General features: G+C 31.2%; 1 protein-coding gene across 1 annotated transcript in view; it reads left to right on the top strand.

The window, feature by feature from the left end:
• The window catches only part of Cdc16 (cell division cycle protein 16), a 34,424-nt gene extending 13,675 nt beyond the window's left edge, over positions 1-20,749 (top strand). The window contains exons 5-12 of the mRNA XM_075374692.1: positions 197-413; positions 1,823-1,902; positions 4,774-4,863; positions 6,087-6,243; positions 9,690-9,842; positions 11,208-11,373; positions 18,219-18,411; positions 20,451-20,749. Coding sequence (XP_075230807.1) covers positions 197-413; positions 1,823-1,902; positions 4,774-4,863; positions 6,087-6,243; positions 9,690-9,842; positions 11,208-11,373; positions 18,219-18,411; positions 20,451-20,677 — 1,283 coding nt within the window. The 3' untranslated portion in view covers positions 20,678-20,749. The remainder of the gene's footprint in view (positions 1-196; positions 414-1,822; positions 1,903-4,773; positions 4,864-6,086; positions 6,244-9,689; positions 9,843-11,207; positions 11,374-18,218; positions 18,412-20,450) is intronic.
• The last annotated feature ends 845 nt before the right edge of the window (positions 20,750-21,594 follow it).

Here is a 21,594-nt window from a genome sequence, read left to right as displayed (position 1 = left end):
TGGGGCATAATTTGTGTCTTTGCGAATAATATTTTGAGACCAATTTTATTTACAATCTTTTGAAGTTTTAATATTTGTATCTTAGCTTTGTAGATGTTGTTTGCTAGCAGTGCTAGTTATTGGCAAAACCAAGGCAGTTTGTTTTAATTTGTTCATTTATATGCAAATATATATATATATATTTTTTTTTTTTTAGAAAAGGAACTTTTAGAATCATTACCGTATGGAGAAGATGGGCAGTTGGTTTCGTATGTTTACCAAAGTCTTTTAAATAAATATCAAACAGTACCTTCACCTCCTACACAAGCTTTACCTCACCCACGTCTTGCTGAAAACTTAGATTTAGCTATTGCTAGAGCAGAGAGATATTATTATGCTTGTAATTATAAGGAGTGCTTTCAGATTACTGAAGAGTAAGTGTAACATAATGTAATTTTTTTTGTAAATTATGCTTGATATTAAATTTACGTCTATTTCATAAGTGTTTATATTATCTTATTATTTTTTTTCTAAACTGTGTTTTATAACCAATATTTGAGGTATAAAGTGAATTTAATTTGAGTTCACACGCCTGTCCCAAGTTATAAATTATTACACTAAATTAGAGAAAGCAGTCTCAGATATTTAAATTTGGTTTAATTTATCTAGATTTTAATAGCTATGGTTGAATTTTATTTATTTTAAAAAACATATTGTTTAAACGTATATGAGATCGGTTTGTGTTGGGGAGCAGAATTATTTTATTATACATTTATGGTAGAAATATATATCTACATTTTACAGATAACTGAATTCACCAGATAAGCTTGCAGCTTGTGTTTAGGAATTAATAATAAAAAAAAATTATTTGTTAAATACATAGAATATTCACTGAAAAATTAGTCACAAAAAATTGCATGAATTGCAGTTCATATAATTCTGAGGTATCATATTTATACTCCAGATTTATTTATCCAAAGAAAAAATAAAGTAAATTATTTTGTTTTGATTTAAAGAATTACTATAATGAAAATTGTTTATACTGATTCTGGATGCCTGTTTAATGTTATTTATGTATATGACAGGAACGATTGTTAGACCACAGCCCTAGTAGCAGTATTTTATAAGGGTAAGACAGGGTAGGAGCTAACATTTTACCCTGTCTAATGAAAATAAATTCTATGCTAACACTCAGAACAGTTAAAGTTACATGTGACCACAAGTAGACTGATATAGTATTGCAACCTAGTTGTATGAGAGTCTGCAAACAGTAAATGCTGAAAATTAATTGTGAAAATGTTAGAAAATTTCACTTTGTAATTAACTGAAATATGTGGAAGCAGCATTTATATAAATTCTGTTTTTCTATTTTTTATTTTAAGAGCTTAAAATAAGCAGACTTCAAGCTGGGGTTGAAGTTTGTTTTAGAGGCCAAAAGTCTTCTTAACAATTGTCTTTGTTTACTTTTCTCATTTTTGACTTCATCGGCGTTAAAGATCATTGATGTAATGACCTGGGTAGTTTGATTTTACATTTGAAGATTCTGATTTTAAGGCTGAACAAAATAAATGGTATGACAGGTTTTTAACACGGTAATTATTATTGACATAAGCGGAATTTTTTATAGTTACTGAAAACCCAGATAATGATGTCTGGAAGTATTTAAACATTATAGAAATTTTTGAGAAATGACAAATGTCCTGATTTTGTTGTCTACTATATTAAAAATTTTTTATAGAGTAGTAATGCTGTTAGAATCTATAGCTTAGTGGTTCATCTAACGGAATTTATATTGTAATTAATTAATGGTAGTGTTTAGTTTATTTTTGTTTTATATTTTCAGGGTTTTGAAAAAAGATCCTTATCATACTACATGTTTACCTATTCACATTGGATGCCTTGTAGAATTAAAAAGAACAAACAGTAAGTGAAATTAAAAAAGTTATTTTCATAAGTCATATGTAATAAAAAGTATAAGTCATATGTATAAGTCATATGTTAAAAATAAGTATTTAGCATATATCTTCTTTTTTTTTAATATGCTGAAAATTTTGCAGTAATGCAGTATTTAATTATCTGGACAAAGCATGCAGGTCATAGAATGAAATATGCGTTGATATAAATCAATGCATCACAACCAAAGTAAAATTTAACTAAAAAATGTATTAATTACGGGACTGTAAGTGTAACTCAACTGATACATTATGAGACTAAACTCAGTACAGCTAATGAACTAGTGTTATCACCTACCCTTCCACCTGTTGACTGTTGTGGGAGACGTCACCACCCTAAACGCATAAGTACAGAGTGCCATACTATTTCTCTAGCATGTTATACAGGTAATAATGAATTATTCAGCGCATTTTAGGTGATAATGAAAAAATAACAAAGAAATGTCCTTACATGCATGTTTTATTGTTGAATAGGGCATTTAAAACAGTTATTTTTACAATGCTTATTAAATTCAAACAAGTTCCACGAGAGCACTTTTTCTGGTGCGTAGAATGTCTAGATGATATTCAATTTCACACCTCACTTTACAAAGAATATCTGGGTTATTCCATTAATTACATCGTTCCTTTTCTTTTTATTGATTGAAATTGACAACCTTCATTGTGTACTCCCTGTCTTTGACAAATTTCCAAAGAAAAAGAATGGAATGATGTAATATCAGGGGATCAAGGTGACCAGGGAATTTGGTCCTTCATGGCCAATCCAATGTTGAGGAATTGTTCAAGTAGGTAGTCCCTAACATGTAGTGTTAATATTTTCATGTGGTAAGACTGTTTTGGTTGAGGAAGATGTGTGTTTGTACTATTGAAAAAATTAATTTTACATCTTTACCAAGTGGAGAAATAGCTTTTTTTTAAATTGTTACCATTTAGAAAGTGACAATCAAAAACATTTTAGAAGATATTTAAATGATAGATAACAGTTCTTAAATATTCTTGAAAGAGTCATTTTTTGTACTCAAGTTATTAATCAAGTTACAGAATATTGACATTAATGAAAATTAGTGTACTTTTTCAAAGTAGTGTACGTTTCATTGTAATTCCTTAAATTTTTTCAAGCAAATTGAACTCTCAAGAATTAACACAAAAAAAATGTTTCAATAATTCTCTGAATTTATGCATGTACGGACAATATTATCTAAAATTGGTTTGTTTCTCATTAAACCAAATCTATATCGTACATGCAAAAAAAAGAGAAATATATGTAGCTATTCAAAAAACCTATTTTTAAATTAATTCTCCCTTTCTCAATCTCTTTCTCTCTTGTAGATTTGTCTTATGACAGGTTTTAATTGGATGCTCTTTACTTCTCTCAGTACTGAGCATCATCTTTCATTTCTCTATAACTTCTTTTGTTCTTGATATCCTCCAGTCATTCCAATTTGTCTTCTTCTCTTTCCTTGTTTATCTTCTATCTTATCTTTGATTATCATTCTTAGCACGCAGTCTCTTCGCAAGATGTGTCCCAACCAAGATGTTTTTGTATTTCTTATTGTTACTGTTAACATCCTCTCTTCCTCGATCCTTGATAATACATCATCATTCTGTATTTATTATTCCACCTCATCCTCAACATTCTCCTCCTCAACCACATTTCAAAGCTATTTAAATATTTTTCTTCTTTTTTCTTAATAGTCCATGACTCACTGCCATAAAGCGCTGCGCTTCAAATGTAACAGTTAGCAAACCTCTTCCTTAATTTAATCTGTAATTTATTTTTGCTGTTAATAGTTGTATAAACCTTTTCAATTCACTTTTAATCTCTTCCGTACAACTTCCGTCCCATTTCACAAAGCTTCCAAAGTATTTAAAGAATTTCACTTATTCTACATTCTTCATCTGTAGTTCTTTTTCTACTTTTTTTAATATTTTCCAATGTATTCTGAAACTCTTTCGGAGTGCTGGCAAAGTCAGAACTTTGCCAGCACTACCTGGTCATCAGCATATTTGATCATTTTTGTTCTTTCACCTCCAACCACAATATCCTTTGCCTTCTCCATAGCCTTTTCCGTTAAATTTTTACGCATGTACCAATGACAGACAGCATCCCTGTTTTACTCCTCTTGCAATACTTAATTCTTCTGATTGGTCTTCTCCAAACTTCACTACCACCTTCTGTTTGGTATACAGTTCCTTAATAAGGCTCCTGTCATTGTAATTAACATCAATATCTTTCAAGATCTGTAATAGCACATTCCAATTCACCCTATCAAAAGCTTTTCCCAATCAACAAAACAAACTTACATATCTCTATTCACTTCCAACATTCTTTTTCCAAGCATCCTCAGGCATCCCACTGCATCTCGAGTCCCTCTATCTCTCCTAAAACCAAATTGGTTCCACCTCCATGTTCATCTTAATCTTTGCTTCAATCCTTTTTAGTATTATCCTCATAACAGCTTTGATAATATGACATATAAAACTAACTGTTCTATAAGCTTTGCATTCTTGTCATTTCGTTTCTTTAGAATTGTTTTAAGTAAATCCTTCAGGCTATTACTCTGTTTCATAGATGTTATTGACTGCATTTGTTAATCTCAGAATTGTACTTGTTCCCAAAACCTTTAAAACCTCACATGATATTCCATCATAGCCCATTGCTTTCTTTTCTCTTAGATCCTTTATTGCCTTTCTAGTTCCACTTTTAGTAAATTAATTAAGTAAATGAAACTAATGTTCTGTATAAAATTATTATATTAATATCTGCATTTTCTTGGTAGTAAAACTGGGTTATAAACAAGGAATATTATTTATTTATGTTTTTTTCTTTGTTCTTTTCCAGAGTTATTTTATTTGGCCCATGATTTGGTTGATTTACAACCTGAAAGTGCTATCAGTTGGTTTGCTGTTGGATGCTATTATTACTTAATAGGTGACTTTTTAAATTGATTTCCTATTAATATAGTTTACATTAAATAAATATTTTCATTGTTTGTAAGTACTGTGTAGTTAATATAATTTAATCAAAATAAATATTTTCAATAGATTTTGTGAAATTTTGCCGAAGGTGATCTTAAAATTGGGTAAGATTCATTATCATAAAATTAATCATAAGCAGTTCATACAGATTGGAATAGAAGGAAATCTTTAATTGTTGATATTAAAATGATTGAAATTTTCTTTGTTTTATACAGTTTTCAGGAAGATCTTACAGACAGTCCCTTAGAGGGTTAATTTTCCTCTATTTGTTCCCTTCCTTGTAATCAACCCACTGAGGGATTGGTTTAGGTTATCTTGCCCAAGACCTGAATAAGAGCTAATGGGACAACCATAATATAAAATTTCATTTGTTTTACGCATCTGAAATACATTTCATTATGCTACTATATCTGTTCTCCTACTTTGATTTATGCATAACTGTGCATCAGAACTAACCACATCACTTATATGTACTGTTAGTTACACTGTCTTTTCCTTTTTCCTGGGATAAGTGCCTTGAGAATTGATGATGTGGTTTCATGCTGGAACCTTCTAGTTGGTAGCAGAACAGCTGCTTTTTTAATGATCGGCTGGATGGGATCCTTTTTTTTTATCTATGGAACAATCCATTGATTCTTGTCTCCTATCTAGGGTTGCATAAAAACTCAATCAAGCAACTGAGTTGTCTACTGATTTTAAGCCAGATTAAAACTCATAAAACCTTGTTTAATTAATGGCAGTGTTCAAAAGGTGAACACCAGAAGATTATTGACTTTGTGATGCTTCATTTGAGTTATAGGCGAAATGGGCTTTGCAAAATTATTGAGTGAACTCATGGAGTCCGTTATTCATGTGAATATAGAAGAGGTGATTGTTTTATGAAGAATTCAACAGCGATTTTATGGAAACATGAGAGGCATTCTATTCTTAGAAGAGTGAAAAGATATTGAAATCATCTTTTTAGTGACAACAGTTGTTTTAATTCATTTTCACAATAAAAATCTTTTGTGGTTTTTTTCAATTTGAACCGAGTTTTTTTACTACAAGTTAATCATTGAGAATCTGTGATCATAATATTGTTGTAGAACTCAGATAAACTTTAGTTCGAAATCTTTTTGTTATTTAGCTTTTTAATGTTAGTTTTAATGCAGTATTACATTTTATTTTTATTTGTAGGTAAAAGTGACCCGGCCCGTAGGTATTTAGGTAAAGCTACATCGTTGGATCGTTTATTTGGTCCAGCTTGGTTGGCTTATGGACATTCATTTGCTGCAGAGAATGAACATGACCAGGCTATGGCTGCTTATTTTAAAGCATCTCAGTTGATGAAAGGGTTATGTATATTTATAATATATGTTTTTATTATTATTATTTTTTTTTAAATTTTGAAATAATCTAAAATAAATAAAAATTTGAGCTGGGGGTTTTGATTTAATTTTCTTTTATTAGATATTTTTATACGTATAGTGCAAATGAGTGCTCTAACACAAATATGAACACATTAACTTAATGACCTCTATGCTTGACTGTCTATCTATTGATTTGTTTACCATAGAGATCACTCACATTTTGATTTACATTTTTAATGTAGCCATTCTCTTACTGGCTCTCATGTATGGTAGCAATAAGAAGTCCATTCAGTCTTTATGTTTAGATTGGATGCTAACAGGAACATTACAAAAAACATTACTAAAGTTCATAAAATTGTTAACCATGCAATAAAATGGTTTTTCAAATTTGATTGGAGGCTGTACTCCTCTTTAGGTGAAAACTGAGTTTTACAGTTTCATTAATAAGCGAAATGACATTACAAACTTATTGAAAATCATGCATGATGTAATCTTATTCAGTATTTAAAATAACAGACCAAAATGAGCCATCTTAAAAAATGAATTGTTAGTTGATTGAGAATAAATGAAAGTTATACTTTGGTTGTTTTGAATGCTACTGATTATTTTGAAACTGCATTTAATGTGTTCTGTGTTTATCACCTATGGTACAATGAGATTTTTTTTGTGTTGAGTCATTTGACTGGTTTGATGCAGCTCTCCAAGATTCCCTATCTAGATCTAGTTGTTTCATTCGGTATACCCCCTACATCCTACATCATGTAGTAAAACAATTTGTTTTACATATTCCAAACGTTGCCTGCCTGCACAATTTTTTCGTTCTACCTGTGCCTCCAATATTGAAGCGACTATTCCTGGATGTCTTAATATGTGGCCTATAAGTCTGTCTCTTCGTTTAGCTATATTTTTCCAAATGCTTCTTTCTTCATCGATTTGCCGCAACACCTCTTCATTTGTTACTTTATCCATCCATCTGATTTTTATCATTCTCCTATAGCACCACATTTCAAAAGCTTCTAATCTTTTCTTCTCAGATACTCTGATTGTCCAAGTTTCACTTCCATATAAAGCGATACTCCAAACACATACTTTCAAAAATCTTTTCCTGACATTTAAATTAATTTTTGATGTAAACAAATTATATTTCTGACTGAAGGCTCGTTTTGCCTGTGCTATTCGGCATTTATATCACTCCTGCTTCGTCTATCTTTAGTAATTCTACTTCCCAATAACAAAATTCTTCTACCTCCATAATCTTTTCTTCTCCTATTTTCACATTCAGTGGTCCATCTTTATTATTTCTACTACATTTCATTACTTTTGTTTTGTACTTGTTTATTTTCATGCGATAGTTCTTGCGTAGGACTTCATCCATGCCATTCATTGTTCCTTCTAAATCCTTTTTACTCTCAGCTAGAATTACTATATCATCAGCAAATCGTAGCATCTTTTCACCTTGTACTGTTACTCCGAATCTAAATTGTTCTTTGACATCATTAACTGCTAGTTCCATGTAAAGATTAAAAAGTAATGGGGATAGGGAACATCCTTCTCAGACTCCCTTTTTTATTACGGCTTCTTTTTTATGTTCTTCAATTATTACTGATGCTGTTTGGTTCCTGTAAATGTTAGCAATTCTTCTATCTCTGTATTTGAACCCTAATTTTTTTAAAATGCTGAACATTTTATTCCAGTCTACGTTATCGAATGCCTTTTCTAGGTCTATAAATGCCAAGAATGTTGGTTTGTTTTTCTTTAATCTTCCTTCTACTATTAATCTGAGGCCTAAAATTGCTTCCCTTGTCCCTATATTTTTCCTGAAACCAATTTGGTCTTCTCCTAACACTTCTTCCACACTCCTCTCAATTCTTCTGTATAGAATTCTAGTTAAGATTTTTGATGCATGACTAGTTAAACTAATTGTTCTGTATTCTTCACATTTATCTGCCCCTGCTTTCTTTGGTATCATTACTACCATTAAAATCTTTTAATGCTCTCTTAAATTCAGATCTCAGTATTGTTTCTATTATTTCATCCCCTTCAACTTCCTCTTCTTCCTCTATAGGATTTATGTGTGTAAAAGATGTATCTTACCTTAATTGTATCACGAAAAAACTTTAGTAGATCTCACATCCTCAGTCATGATTGAGTCATTTAATTTAACCTGCATATTAAAATTTAAAATGATGAAATAAATTATATATATGGTGTAATTACTGTAATATTAAAATGAAAATTTTGTTTTTATTTATTTCATGAATGCTGCTATCCATTGCAGTTTTTATAAGACGGTTTCCCTCAAACACGGTCTGATCATTTATCAAATTGAAATTTTGTTTGTATGTGTGTAATATTTACATATATAAAATTTTATATATTTTGTTTATAAGTATAAACAAAATTTTGTTTTAGTCTAACCTAACCTCATAGAATCCCGATTGATGATGTGGGATCTCGCAGGTTGACTATTGGTATTGTCATTTTTAGGTTTTCTGTTACTGTATTTTGGTGGTTAAGTTGTTATATTTTGAATTTAAGTATCACAATGGTAAATATGTTGATAAATTATTTGAATTTATATATATATATTTTTTTATTTTGTTTATTTATTTGAAAATTCAAACTTATCCTGGTTAGGATAGGTTAGGTTAGTACAAAATTAAAAATCTTTTTTTTTGTGTTTAGGTATGTAAATATTTCATATTTGTAAATATTACAGTATTTCAATATATTAATAATAAAGCTTAAGAGGAATACTCAACATTAAATGTAATGAATGTAATAATATTTATATTGGTAAAACCAACATATCATTAAAAAAAAATTACAGAACATTACACACCTTACAAAAACAAAAAAGAGGTATATCTAATATAGGTGACCTTTGTTAGAGTGCAGACATAGTATTTACTGATTGCAAAAATAATTAAGAGATTTTGGAAGTTTGTAATAATTTTAAAAAATGAATACACTCAAAAAATATTAAGATTCATCTTCATAAAATGATGAACCACCTAATCACACTTTAAGATGGTGGTTTAATTAAAAACATAATTTATAATGATTGATAATAATGACATTAGAACAAAGGAAAATATGATGTTTTTATTACATCATTCCAGTGTTGAACAGCAGAATTTGCATATTTGTTCATAATAAGATTAAAATTTATAGAACAGTAACAATTTCGACATTTTCTTAATTCAACATTTTTAAAAACGATTGATTTTAATATAAGTATAGGTTTGAATACAAACTGAAGATGCGGGATCATGCGAAATTGATTCTTGAAATTAATATGGTAAGTTTAACATTTCTATTAATGTGTTTTGGTGGTTTAAATTTCATATTATATTTAATATTATATAGAGAGAGAAATATTAATTAGGAAAAAATGTAATAATGTCTTTTTGTGTTTGATTTTTTTCAGTTGTCACTTGCCTTTGTTGTATATCGGTTTAGAATGTGGCTTAACTAACAATGTCAGTTTGGCTGAAAAATTTTTTCTTCAAGCACAATCTATTGCACCTCAAGATCCATTTGTTATTCATGAGATGGGTGTTGTTGCCTTTCAAAATTTACGGTAATTATTTTTTTCCTATTAACAGTCCTACATTGTGTGGTGTTTGAATTAACTACAGAAGCAGCTGTAGTAAAGTTCTGCACTGTTGGGCTGTTTATTGAATTTTTTACTAGCTTTGATAATTTTGAAAGTAAAGATAAGTTAGACTTTTATATATCATTTTGAAGCTAATTACTTAAATTATCCAATAACTACATAACTGTGATGCAAAGCACTTAAGAATTGAAATAATGAATAAAAAATGTAGAATCAAAAATTATTTAAATTATTATTATTACCAGCATATAAATCGTTTTCTGCTAAATCACATTATATGTTTATGAGTAAATCAAATAACAGTTACGCGTTATCGTTATCTTGTGTTATTTTGTTATGGTTACAGTTACATTTTGGTAATCTAAATTATAACTTTCAATACCACTAAATTCATGAATATAAATTAATATCACTTTCTTTTAAAAATTCAACACTCATTTTTATGAATAAAATTTCATCAGAAAAGCAATAACGTTTAGTACAACATTCAGACAAGTGTGTACATATAATTTAGGCCAATTTGGTTGTCAGCAGCCATTACAGAAACATTTCAAAACATCGACACAAAGAATAATGTTAGTAGTCTATTCAGTCGAGATGAAAAATAAAAAATACCATCCCACTAGTTCCACCAATGTTTCAAAATTACTATATTTCTAATATTGATAGAACATTTAGGACCAATTTAGAATATGTGCAGTACATTTTTGATATTAGAAATGTTATAAAATAAATCAAGTGCCATTTTTCTGAGAATTGCATTTGAATTGCACCTTGCCTATCAGTAAAACAATAATTACCACTTCAGGGTTACATTTTTAACAAAAAACTGTTATGATTTACAAAGTAAATGTTTTATATTTCAACTGTGATACGAATTGGTAATACTCATTTGCTATTGTTCTGCTTGAGTTTTAAAGGAATTTTTACTGTAATTTTTTATGCTCAAGGAGTATTAAGGTAAATATTTATCAGTAGGATGAAGTTTTTATGTATTATTTAAGAGCTTCTGAGGTTCAGATTTCCAATTTCAAACTCTACGAATAAAGATGTAGCTAACTGGTGTTCTTTAATATTTTTCTAATTTCGCAGTATGTATATAAAATTGTAGTGGGTAGTGAAATGAAGAATCTCTTCTTTTTTTCACTGGATTGTGAAATACAAAAGGATTGGAAGTAATGAAAAAGAAACTAAATAAATAATATAAATAAATTGGTGTTTGTAGATTAACTTAAATTTTCATGTATTTCTCTTTTAAGAGGAAAAAGTGTGTTAAAATAACTGTAGTTTTCATTAATAATTGAAAAAAATCTTTGTCATTCACTCTAGATATCCTGATGCTGAAAAATATTTTGAAGCAGCTTTAGCAAGAGTCCATGAAATCAATGAATCAAAACAAATAAGTGCTGAAAAATGGGAGCCATTATTAAACAATTTAGGACATACATGTCGTAAATTACATAAATATAATCAAGCTTTGGAGTATCATCAACAGGTGTGTTTATTGTTTTATTGCTTAGTATGTTGTAATCTATAGCCTTGATGATTTAAAAAATATTAATCTGAAAGCTTAGAAATGCTTTAGAGTTTCATACTTGACTTGTTAATTATTTTATTTTAATTGGGTCATATCTATAAGAGTTAAATATATTATGTAAAAATTATAATTTAAGCATTAATGATGCTTTTACATGTAATGTAAGAATAATATGTATGTTGAATGCAACCTCTGTTTATTGTGAGCAGTTATTTAAGTGTGATGGACTGAGATGTGAGTTTGAAGCAGTTGTAAGAATTAGTTAACATTATGAGGTAAAATGAGCATGGTTAATCAGTTGACAACTTGTTATGGTGAGTACGGTATTTTAGATTTTACAAAGTATTGGTTTTGGTTTTAATTTTATAATAATTTCGAACAACAGATTTGTGTATAAGTAGAAGTTAAGATAATACTTTTAAAATGGATTCAGTTCTTTCATTTCTGTTTCTAGGAGGCTAGAAATAATCTTGCAGTAGTATTTTTGCACTTATTTTGAACATAACTTACATGATGGAAAAACATAAGCAAAATATTATAATGCCGAAAGTAAATGTCAGTATATTAGTTAACACAGCAGGGATGAGTAGCAAACCTGTGGTTTATTGAACTAAACTTGCTTATATGAATTTGATTACATTAATAAATGTCTTATGATAAATAAACCACATGCAAAAAAATATTTTGTTTTTCTTCCAATACCATTCTGTAACTTTTAATGTAATTATTTATTACATTACATTTATTATTTTCAGAAACTATATATATATATATATATGTGTTGATTGTGTTATATATAATTTAATCTTTTATTATTATTATTATTTTGTTAAAAGTTTGTATTTTATTTCTTTATTTTAACTTTTAAAATTGTTGTTATAAAGTAGTTTTTTTATTTTCAATTTAAGCCATATTACAAGAGTTCAAAATGAGCATCATGTTCAGCGATGTATTTTTGTGCTTGAATGATTGTACTGAGAGTCACTTGATGAAAAACATTGTCAATGCTTTCGATTTCTTGCTATGTGTTAGCCTTCAGTTAATCTATAGGTTGAGCATTTAATTCCTAACTATTCTTCAAATAATCTCAAAGTAAACCATCGAAAGTTGATAAATCTGGGTACGTACATGGACGCCACTGCCCTCTGTTAACAGTTGATTCTTCTGTAAAAGTGACATGAATGTGTACTAATGAATCATGTGATGCATGACAAGTTACTCCATCTTGGAAAAAACTTCACTTTTTTCCATTGTCTGTTAACTAAGCACAGAATTTTTCAAAATGATATAGTATACTTCTGTATTGACAGTCTGGTAAAAAATTATTGATTACCAGGAACTACTGATTAATAATTATTTTTACAGTAATTTTACTGATTAACTATTGAACCTACATTGGTTATTATCACAAACCGCACACCAAGCAGTGATTTTCTCATCACGAAGTGGACACTCAAACGAGTGAGGATTTTCCGTCTGTATCTGATGTCGTGCAAAGTAAATTGTCAGATAAATTAAACCAGCCTCATTGTCATAAAATACAGCATTAGATCTCTCTGATCCATCTATCGGTGGTCATCAGGTCTATCTGTCCATTTACAATGTTTTAATTGAGACATTTTAATGTTATAATTGAGACATTTCAGTTTTTCTGTTCTCTTCAGTTACACAATTTTTGCCCAATATGGATTCAAATTTAAATCTTGAAGAGTCATACATAGATGTATATTTTACTCCACTTTATTGCGATATAGATTTTTTCAGACTGACAGAAATTCTTCTTTGAATATCAGCTATGGCCTCTGCAGTCCTGTGATTGTCCATTTCATTTTGCATTTGAAACTGTCTTTGTTGCACACATCATTTAACCAAATTGTGTCTATTTTTTATTGGTGTATTGGCATTCAGAAATTTTTCTGTGAATATTTGACATGTTTCTTGAAAGGATCCAGAACACATAAGCTTCTATTACGTCCACCCTTTTCTCGATTGAATAACGAATTTTAGTAAAACAACTTCAAAGATTGAAACTATATTGCACTTAAGCATTAAGAGTTTTTGTCTAATGACAATGTATGATACTAGTAACATGTAGAATTAACAGTGGCACTAGTAGTGGATGGTAACGGTTAAAGGTAACACTCAAATATAGAATTTGAGCCAGTTCACTTCAGTTTAAAGTTGCTCACTGGTATAAACATCCAGCGGGTATTGCATTGTGGCTTATGCTGATGATGGGCTCCTGCTAGTCGAAAGAAGCTCGCGGAGGGAGGTTGAGCTCCGAGCTACTCGAGCTTGCAGGATGCTTGAGCTGTGGGGTCATCAACACAAGATGATGTTTAGCCCAGGAAAGACCACAATGCTCCTCAAAGGCCGTTTGGCAGTGAGTTGGCGTGTCTGTGTTTCAGTGGCAGGCCAGCATATAAAGCATGTTCAGGTTCAAACGTACTTCGGGGTGTTTCTTGATGAGAAACTGCAATTTAAGAAGCATCTAATACATCACAGAGAGGACCTGAAATGCCTTTTTCGGTATTTGACGTGTGATCAATCCTGATTGGGGATCTTAAATTTAAGACCATGAGCATTCTGTATAAAGTCATGTGTGAGGCTATTATGCTATAGCGCCTGTTTAAACAGACTAAAATATAAAAGTTATCGGGACATATTATTAAGGGCTCAACGCCTAATATTGTTAATGGTAATGGGTGGTAACCGTACTATTTCATGGGAGGCAGTCTTGGTGATGAAACTGATAGACTTGTCTGTGTCTAGGAAGTAGCAGCGGTATGTTGCTAAGAAGTCGTGAGTTGACTTTGGATAAAGTTTGAGAAATTGAACAACATGGCAATGCCTTGTGGCAGGCCAGATGGGATGAGGCAGATGGTGGGTGTTATATGCATGATCTCTCTCCAAATGTTGTTGGTTTGCGGGACGCCTCATGGGTGCACCCTAATAAATATGTGAAGCAATTTCTTTCCAGCCATGGTGCTTTTAGGGACAGACTGCAGAAATTCAGCCTGGTAGATTTTGGGGTGTGTTCTCAGTGTGGACAATTGGATAACACCTACCATGTTCTTTATGAGTGCTCAAAATATGAGTTAGTGCATATGAAAACCATTAGTGGCTTGATCTTATTGGATCGGCGTTGGATCTCCATGTAAACTGGAGGAGCCAGGCCGAATGAGCAATAGTGGAGAGTTTTGTAATATACGTAGCAAAGGAAAGGATTGCTGAGGGGATCTAGAGCTCTGCTGGGATTTCTGTTTTATTCCATTTTTGTTGATGTTATGTTTTATAATTTATGTTTTTGTTGTTCTTGTACTTGTTTTGTTTTGTTTCAATGTTGCTGTGTTGTTATTGTTCCATGTAATATTTTTATTCTTCATGTTGTGTGTTGAACTCACTTTTGCTTTCTATGGGTAGGTAGTTCAATTCCTTTGTTAGTTAGGTATTTTCAGTCCTGCTTAAGGCTTGGTGAGCTGTGTGAGATTGTTCTGAGTTCATTAATTAGTAGTGCATCGATGGGAATGTCACTTGTGGCATTCGCATAGTGGCATCCTGGTCAAGGCAGACTGGAATATGTCAAAAGCCGAGCTTTCGAAGATGACCTCTGGTAAAGCCCATAAGGGCTCGGAACTGAGGGGGTGGTGGAGGTTGTCTTCCCTACGAGGTCAGGATGGTATAAAATATTGAAGACGTATGAGAGTAGGGATTGTATATCCGCTCTTATGGAGAGATTACATAAAATAAAGAATAAAATAAAACATTAATAAGAATAAATATACAAAACAATATTATATTAAAATATAAATATAAGATGGGCAGTGTCCCAGTCTGTCAAGCTAATTTGCAATTTACAAACTTCATTCCCTTCACCCCCTCCTAATCTCTCATCCTTTTTTCCCTCTTACCAATATCTATATACCTTCATCTTCTCCGTCCAACATCTTGTAAGTCTACCTTGCAGTTTCCTTTTCCCTCCCCTCCATTCCAGCATTTTTCCTGGAAATCTTAGTCATCCTTACCACATGCCCAAACCATCTCATTCTGTTCCTCTCAACTTTTTCTGTCATTCTCTCCATCCCCAAAGTACTTCGAATATTCTCATTTCTAATTCTGCCCTTTCTAGTTTTCCCCATCATGATTCTTAAAAATTTCATTTCCATTACATATATTATACTCCCCTCCTGTCCTGAGGTTGTCCATGTTTCCAATGTATATGTTAGAATTGGGGTAAAATATGTTTTATAAAAAACTTCCTTACTTTTTCTTGGTATTTTCTTATTCCAATAAGCTCAAGCTCTTAATGCTGTGATAAAATCCTTCAATCTTCTGAGCTTTCTTCCATATTTTTTTGTCCAATTTCACATCTTGTGCTACTACTCCTTAGATAGTCAAAACTTTCAACTACATCCAATCCCTCATCCTTTATTTTTACCTTATCACCATCACTTTCTCATTGCTCTGGTTAACGTCATTAGTTTCCTTTTTCAAAACAAACTGATCTTCATTTCCCCACTCCACTATTTTTCATTTGACACATCTAGCTGTTTCTGCACCTCTCCTTTGCTATTACCCAAAATTACTACATCATCTGCAAATCGAGGGGGGGGAAGTAGCCATGCTTTACTCCTCAACCCTTCTTACAGCTTTGTCTTCACTCTGTATTTCATCCATCCCTATAATGAATAATAGAGGAGAGTACACTCCCGTGACTCATTCCTGTCTTTACAATAAACCAATCTGTTTCCCAACCTTAGTTCTCACCTTGGTCTTTATACATTGCTTGATCATCGTCATCATGCTGGTTTCTACTCATTTCATTTCCAAGGCTTCCCATACTAACTCCTTTGATATGCTATCATATGTTTTTCAATATCAATGAAACCTGTTGTTTCCAAATTTCCAACTGCTTTCTGTCATCTGTCTTATTGCATATTTCAAATCCTCCCTCTTCGAAACCCATGCTGTTCTTCAAACTTCCATTCCATCTCATCTCTCATTTTCTCCTGTAAGACCCTCACGTATAACTTTGTACATGGGAGGTCAAAGTTACTCCTCTGAAATTTTTGTACTTTCTATTTCCTTTTTTAAAAATAGGGATGATCACCCATTACTCGAATCACTCATACTCTGCTCAACCAATACACACCAGGTTGTCCTATTGCTATTGTCATTTCCACAATAATCTCACCAGATTAGTGCCTCTAATCTCATACGATTCCTTGCCTCATTTTATTCAGAGCTATCTTTGCCTTTGCTACATTTATCTCTCTTTATTCTCCCCCCCTCACTTCCCCTCTTGAATCTACTTCTTTCTTTCCTGGGTCTTTGAGATTGAGCAGCCCCTAAAAGTATTCCTTCCATCTTTTTCTTACTTTCACTTCATCACCTATTATTGATTAAACACTATCCTTTCTGTGTACCTCTTTTTCCTAATAAGGCCACACAATTTCTTTTTTCCCATGATTACATTTTCCTCTAACCCTTCTAAAAATTCGCTCCAACATCCTTTTTCCTCTTTAAAATCCTTGGCACTACTTTTTAATGATTTGGTATTGTCTCTTCTCACCCTCCCCTTTTCCACTCCACTTATTCCATGTTTCTTTTTTCCTGCTTCTTTTACTCTTTCTTTCCACCAAGATGTTACCTTCTCCTTTGGTTTTCATTTTGTAACTTTCACACTCTTACTGCATTGTCCACAAAAGCTTCTTTGAAACTTATCCACTCTTCCTCCACATCCCCTATTTCATCTGTTGGTAGCATTCTTTTAATGCATGGAACTTTCTCTGATATCTGGTTCCCTCAGTTTTCAAAGTCTAACCTTCTTTATGACCTTCCCACAGTTTACTTTTACCAAAACAAGTGGTCTCCTTCAACAGCAATGTTGGGCCTGACTGTAACATCTAGCAACTTCTTAAGGTGTCCTTTCTCCATTAGGAAGTAATCTATTACTGTCCATCCTCCTTTCTCCCATCCACATCTAGTTATTTTATTTGAATTCTTGCAAAACCAAGTGTTGTCCACAATCAAGCTATTTCTCTTGCAGAATTCGACCATTGACTTTCCTTCTCCATTCCTGATTCCATACCCGAAAAGTCCTTCTAGCTCCTTTTAATTGTGCCTTTCCTTTCCTACCTCCGCATTTAAGTGTCCCATTAACTATTTCCTCCTTCCCATTTATCTTTATGACTTCTCTGACGAATTCATCTTGATTCCCAGTCTGCAGAGCATATACTTGAATAAATTCCTTCTTTCCTTTTCAAATTTAATTTGTATCTTAATTATTTTACTACTGAGGCATTTCACTTCTTCAATGTATTGTTGTCATTCCCCTCCTGCAATAAATCCTATTCCATTTTTTGCTTCCTTTCCTCCCCACCAAAACAGTGTAATCCCTCTCTAAGCTCCTTCTCCCCTTTTACTCTCTATTTAGTCTCTCTTAGTACTAACAAAACAATCCTATTCTGTCTCATACAGTGCTCTATTTACTCTACCATTTTTATCAATGTTGTTACTTCATTCATTATTGCACCCTAGCTATTTCCTTCTCTTTTTGCTTGCCCCTTCTTTCTCCATCACTATCTTTACCATTCTTTACTCTCTTTTTCTCCAGCAATAGATTATTTTGGGGAAAATCTTTCATGTTATTTTAATTCATGTATCTAACAGAAATTTTGAGCATTTAATAATTAAATATGTTTACTGTGTCAAAATTAATTGTATAAACAGATTGTTTTTATCAAAGAAATCAAAAATGTGCTTCCATTGCTTAATTCTTGTTATTGTTATTTGTTTTACAGGCGCTTTTGCTGTCACCAATGAATCCATCCACATTATCTTGTATTGGTTTTGTGCAAGCATTACTGGGTAGAAATGAAGAAGCAGTGGAAACTTTTCATAAAGCTTTGGGACAACGTAGAGATAACTCTTTCAGTACAACTATGCTAAATTATGTCATTGAACAACTGATGGAAGAAACTCCACCTTTTACTGGTATTTCACAGTATACCCTTATTATAAATGATGATTAACAAAACAATTTATTAATGGTAATATTTATAGCAGGCTGTAATAATAATAAGTCTTTAATTCTGGGTAAGATTGTAAAACTCTATCTTCCTGTAATCTATATTCTGATAGTTCTGCAACATTTCAAACGTTTCAGAAATTTGCATTCTGATAATTGAAGGCTGTAAAATATGGCATAATTCTGTTGGCTGAAGTAGTATTTAATTGATTGCACCCTGTTAGAAAAAAATAAAAAATAATGCACTCACTTGTATTTACAAACTATAAAAGTTAGTATCTAAGATGAAAACAGAAGGGGCATAAAACGAATGATGAAGGCTGATTTTGAAGCCATCCATTTCAGTCTGTATTTGTGATTGATTGGATGATTATCAAGATTATCATTGATTGTCAATTGTGGATTCCAGCATCATCTTAAAGCTAGTTCTTTTCCATGGAAATCAAATTTTAGATCATATAGCATGCTCTTGTGCCATACAAAAAGAGAAAAACATTGTTTAAACAAATCTTGTCATATTTTTTTAGTATCTTATCAAAGGTCAGCCCTGCACTGCATGGGGTTTGAGGGTATAAAAAATAAAAAAAAAGGTTTTCTTCTGAGACACATTGAAGTGATTCAAACTGAAGTAAAGAAAAGTCGGTCAAATTTTAGTGAATTAGAAATTTTTCCATTTTCACATTTTTTCTACCCGTATAACTTACCTAGTTTCCACTATTATATAACAGTTTTAATTGTCGTATTTAACATCATTGATGGTATTAGCCCAAAATTTGCCGACCCACTGATGCCAGTAAGATTACATTTCAAATGCTTTGTTCAGTTTGTGAAAATTGAAGTTAAAGTAGTCTCTGTAACAGATTATTAACGTGTTTTTCATTTCAAATTTTTTATGTTCTAATGTCTTTAATATTTCTTTCCCTTTAGTTAGTTGAAATAAACGGCAACTGGCTGTAGAAAGTTGAAGTATTAAGGTGTGTGTATATATATATATATATATATATATATACACACACACTCACCTTGTTAAGTGTTATTTTTAAATTTACCATAAGTTTTCATACTTTTGTTGGTATAAGACTGTTTAAAAAGAGATGGAGATAAATTACTTTACTTCTTGCTTCTTTTGTATTAAAGATTGTAAATAATGGCTTTGATCAAAGGAATATTATACAGCAGTGACATTTTAAAAATTTATTAGTTACGTTCGGTGCCATCATTTTACAGTTTAATTGTTTGTATTTTATTTTATATTGAAAAATTAAAATAAGAAAATTTATGGAATTAATTATGTAAGTCCTTTTTGTTTTTTATATTAAGAAATGAAAATGCTTATGAACATATGTTATGACAGCTTTTTATCATTATGAAATATTTTTTTGTTTTAATACATGAAACAGTGTTTTTGAACAATAATTGCAGTGCTTATTGTTTTGTTAATGCTGTAAAATGTATTATATAGATGTATCATAAAGTTTTTCAGTTCTTGACTATACAGCATGGGTTTTATTGTTCTCTTTCCACATTTTTGCTTGTCACATCACCTTGATAATTTGTAGAGGTCTTGATAATTCTTAAGGTGTCAATTCTTTGAACTAGTAATTTGTCTTAATTGGGTCTCTTTAGTGGTCTTTCTTTTTTCTGTTCCTTACTTGAGAATAATTATTGATCAGTTTTCCCCTTTAAACATTTTTAAATTAGTAAAATGTTTCATATTGTTACTTACTATTTTTTCTTTTTGTTTTCTGTTACTACCATTCACAGTTCCTATATTATCTCTGTTTCTTCTTCATTTGTGATTGTTTCTTTATAACATTTTTCAAAATCAAGGCTATCACAGGAAATTAAGTGCTGTGAAAGAGGCTAACAGTGGCTATATTTTTTAGCTTTAGATTATTGAGTAATGTTACTGCTATGTAGCGTTCAATATATCTTGTCAATCATTTCATTTATATATATGTATGTATATAAGTAGGTAGTATAATCCTAATATTTTGATTTTTAGGGTCACTTGAACCAATTCCTACATTGAATTCTTCATCATCATCATCATCACAAATGAAAAGCAATAAGACACCTGTTGAAGGTGGACACCCACCTTCTAGTCAATCATCCACTTGGTCTGGATCAACTTCTGCAAGACCTACTCCAACTACATTTGTGACATCATCGACCCAGATTAGTTTTGAAGTTGAGATGCAAGACAGTTTTCAAGATGAAAATACATCCTAAAGGAATATACTAGGATGATTTAAAAACAAAAATTGTTATTTTAATAAAATTATGCTACTCACATCAAATAAATGCTCACCTAAATATTTCAAGTTATCCTTTTTCATTTGTTAGTTTATACCGGCTCTATTCTGTAACAGAATAGATGATTGGTATAATAGTTGACTGTTATAAGATGATGAGAAGTTTATATATGCATTTTTAGAGTCAGTCTCAAGTCAAATACAGAATCAGTTTGGTGAAAAGCCCAAGATGTGTCTGTCAACAAGTGTTATATAGGTACAGTGGTTTTTATTGTGCTTAAAGTGAGTGATTTTCACAAATAACAAATTTTTGTGAAATTTTGGGTTAAATTGGAAAATTCCTTTATAGAAATGTTTGAAATATTAAAAACAGCATTTAGAAAGGGGCTTGATCAAGCCTCATTTGAATGAGTCTGAATCAAATACAGGTGTACCACAAAGTTCTCCTGAGACTTTCATAACCTATTTTACTAGTGAAAATAATGGGAAAAGTTAATATAAACATGGGTCCTAAAATGCTTCGTTTGCAAGTTTTGGCTATTGAAAAAATTCTCTCAGATTTTAACTATCCCAGTGAAATGAAGTCATACTGAAATTTTTGGATGTTAATTAAGGGACAGAATTAGTGATTTCTTGTGGTTTATGATCTGAAAAATTGAATAAAATAGGCCCCAGAACTGTATGTGCTATAATTTTTGAGAAATTTGGGGTAAATCCAGTAAATGGTAAAAAACCCTGTTTTTTGTGTTTGACGTACTATAATAACTTGTCAAATGTGTATTAAACACATAAAACTGATAAACAAAACTTGTCGAGAATATAGTTCTAAACAAAGTGGTGTAAGATAAAAAAGTTAGAAAAATTCAAATTTTATTTAGAAACAGTACATTACTA

Source organism: Lycorma delicatula, chromosome 9 (assembly GCF_047948215.1).
Source record: "Lycorma delicatula isolate Av1 chromosome 9, ASM4794821v1, whole genome shotgun sequence".
NCBI classification, from domain to species: domain Eukaryota; kingdom Metazoa; phylum Arthropoda; class Insecta; order Hemiptera; family Fulgoridae; genus Lycorma; species Lycorma delicatula.
Note: the sequence above shows the minus strand (reverse complement) of the source record. Positions and strands in the feature narration are given on the sequence as shown.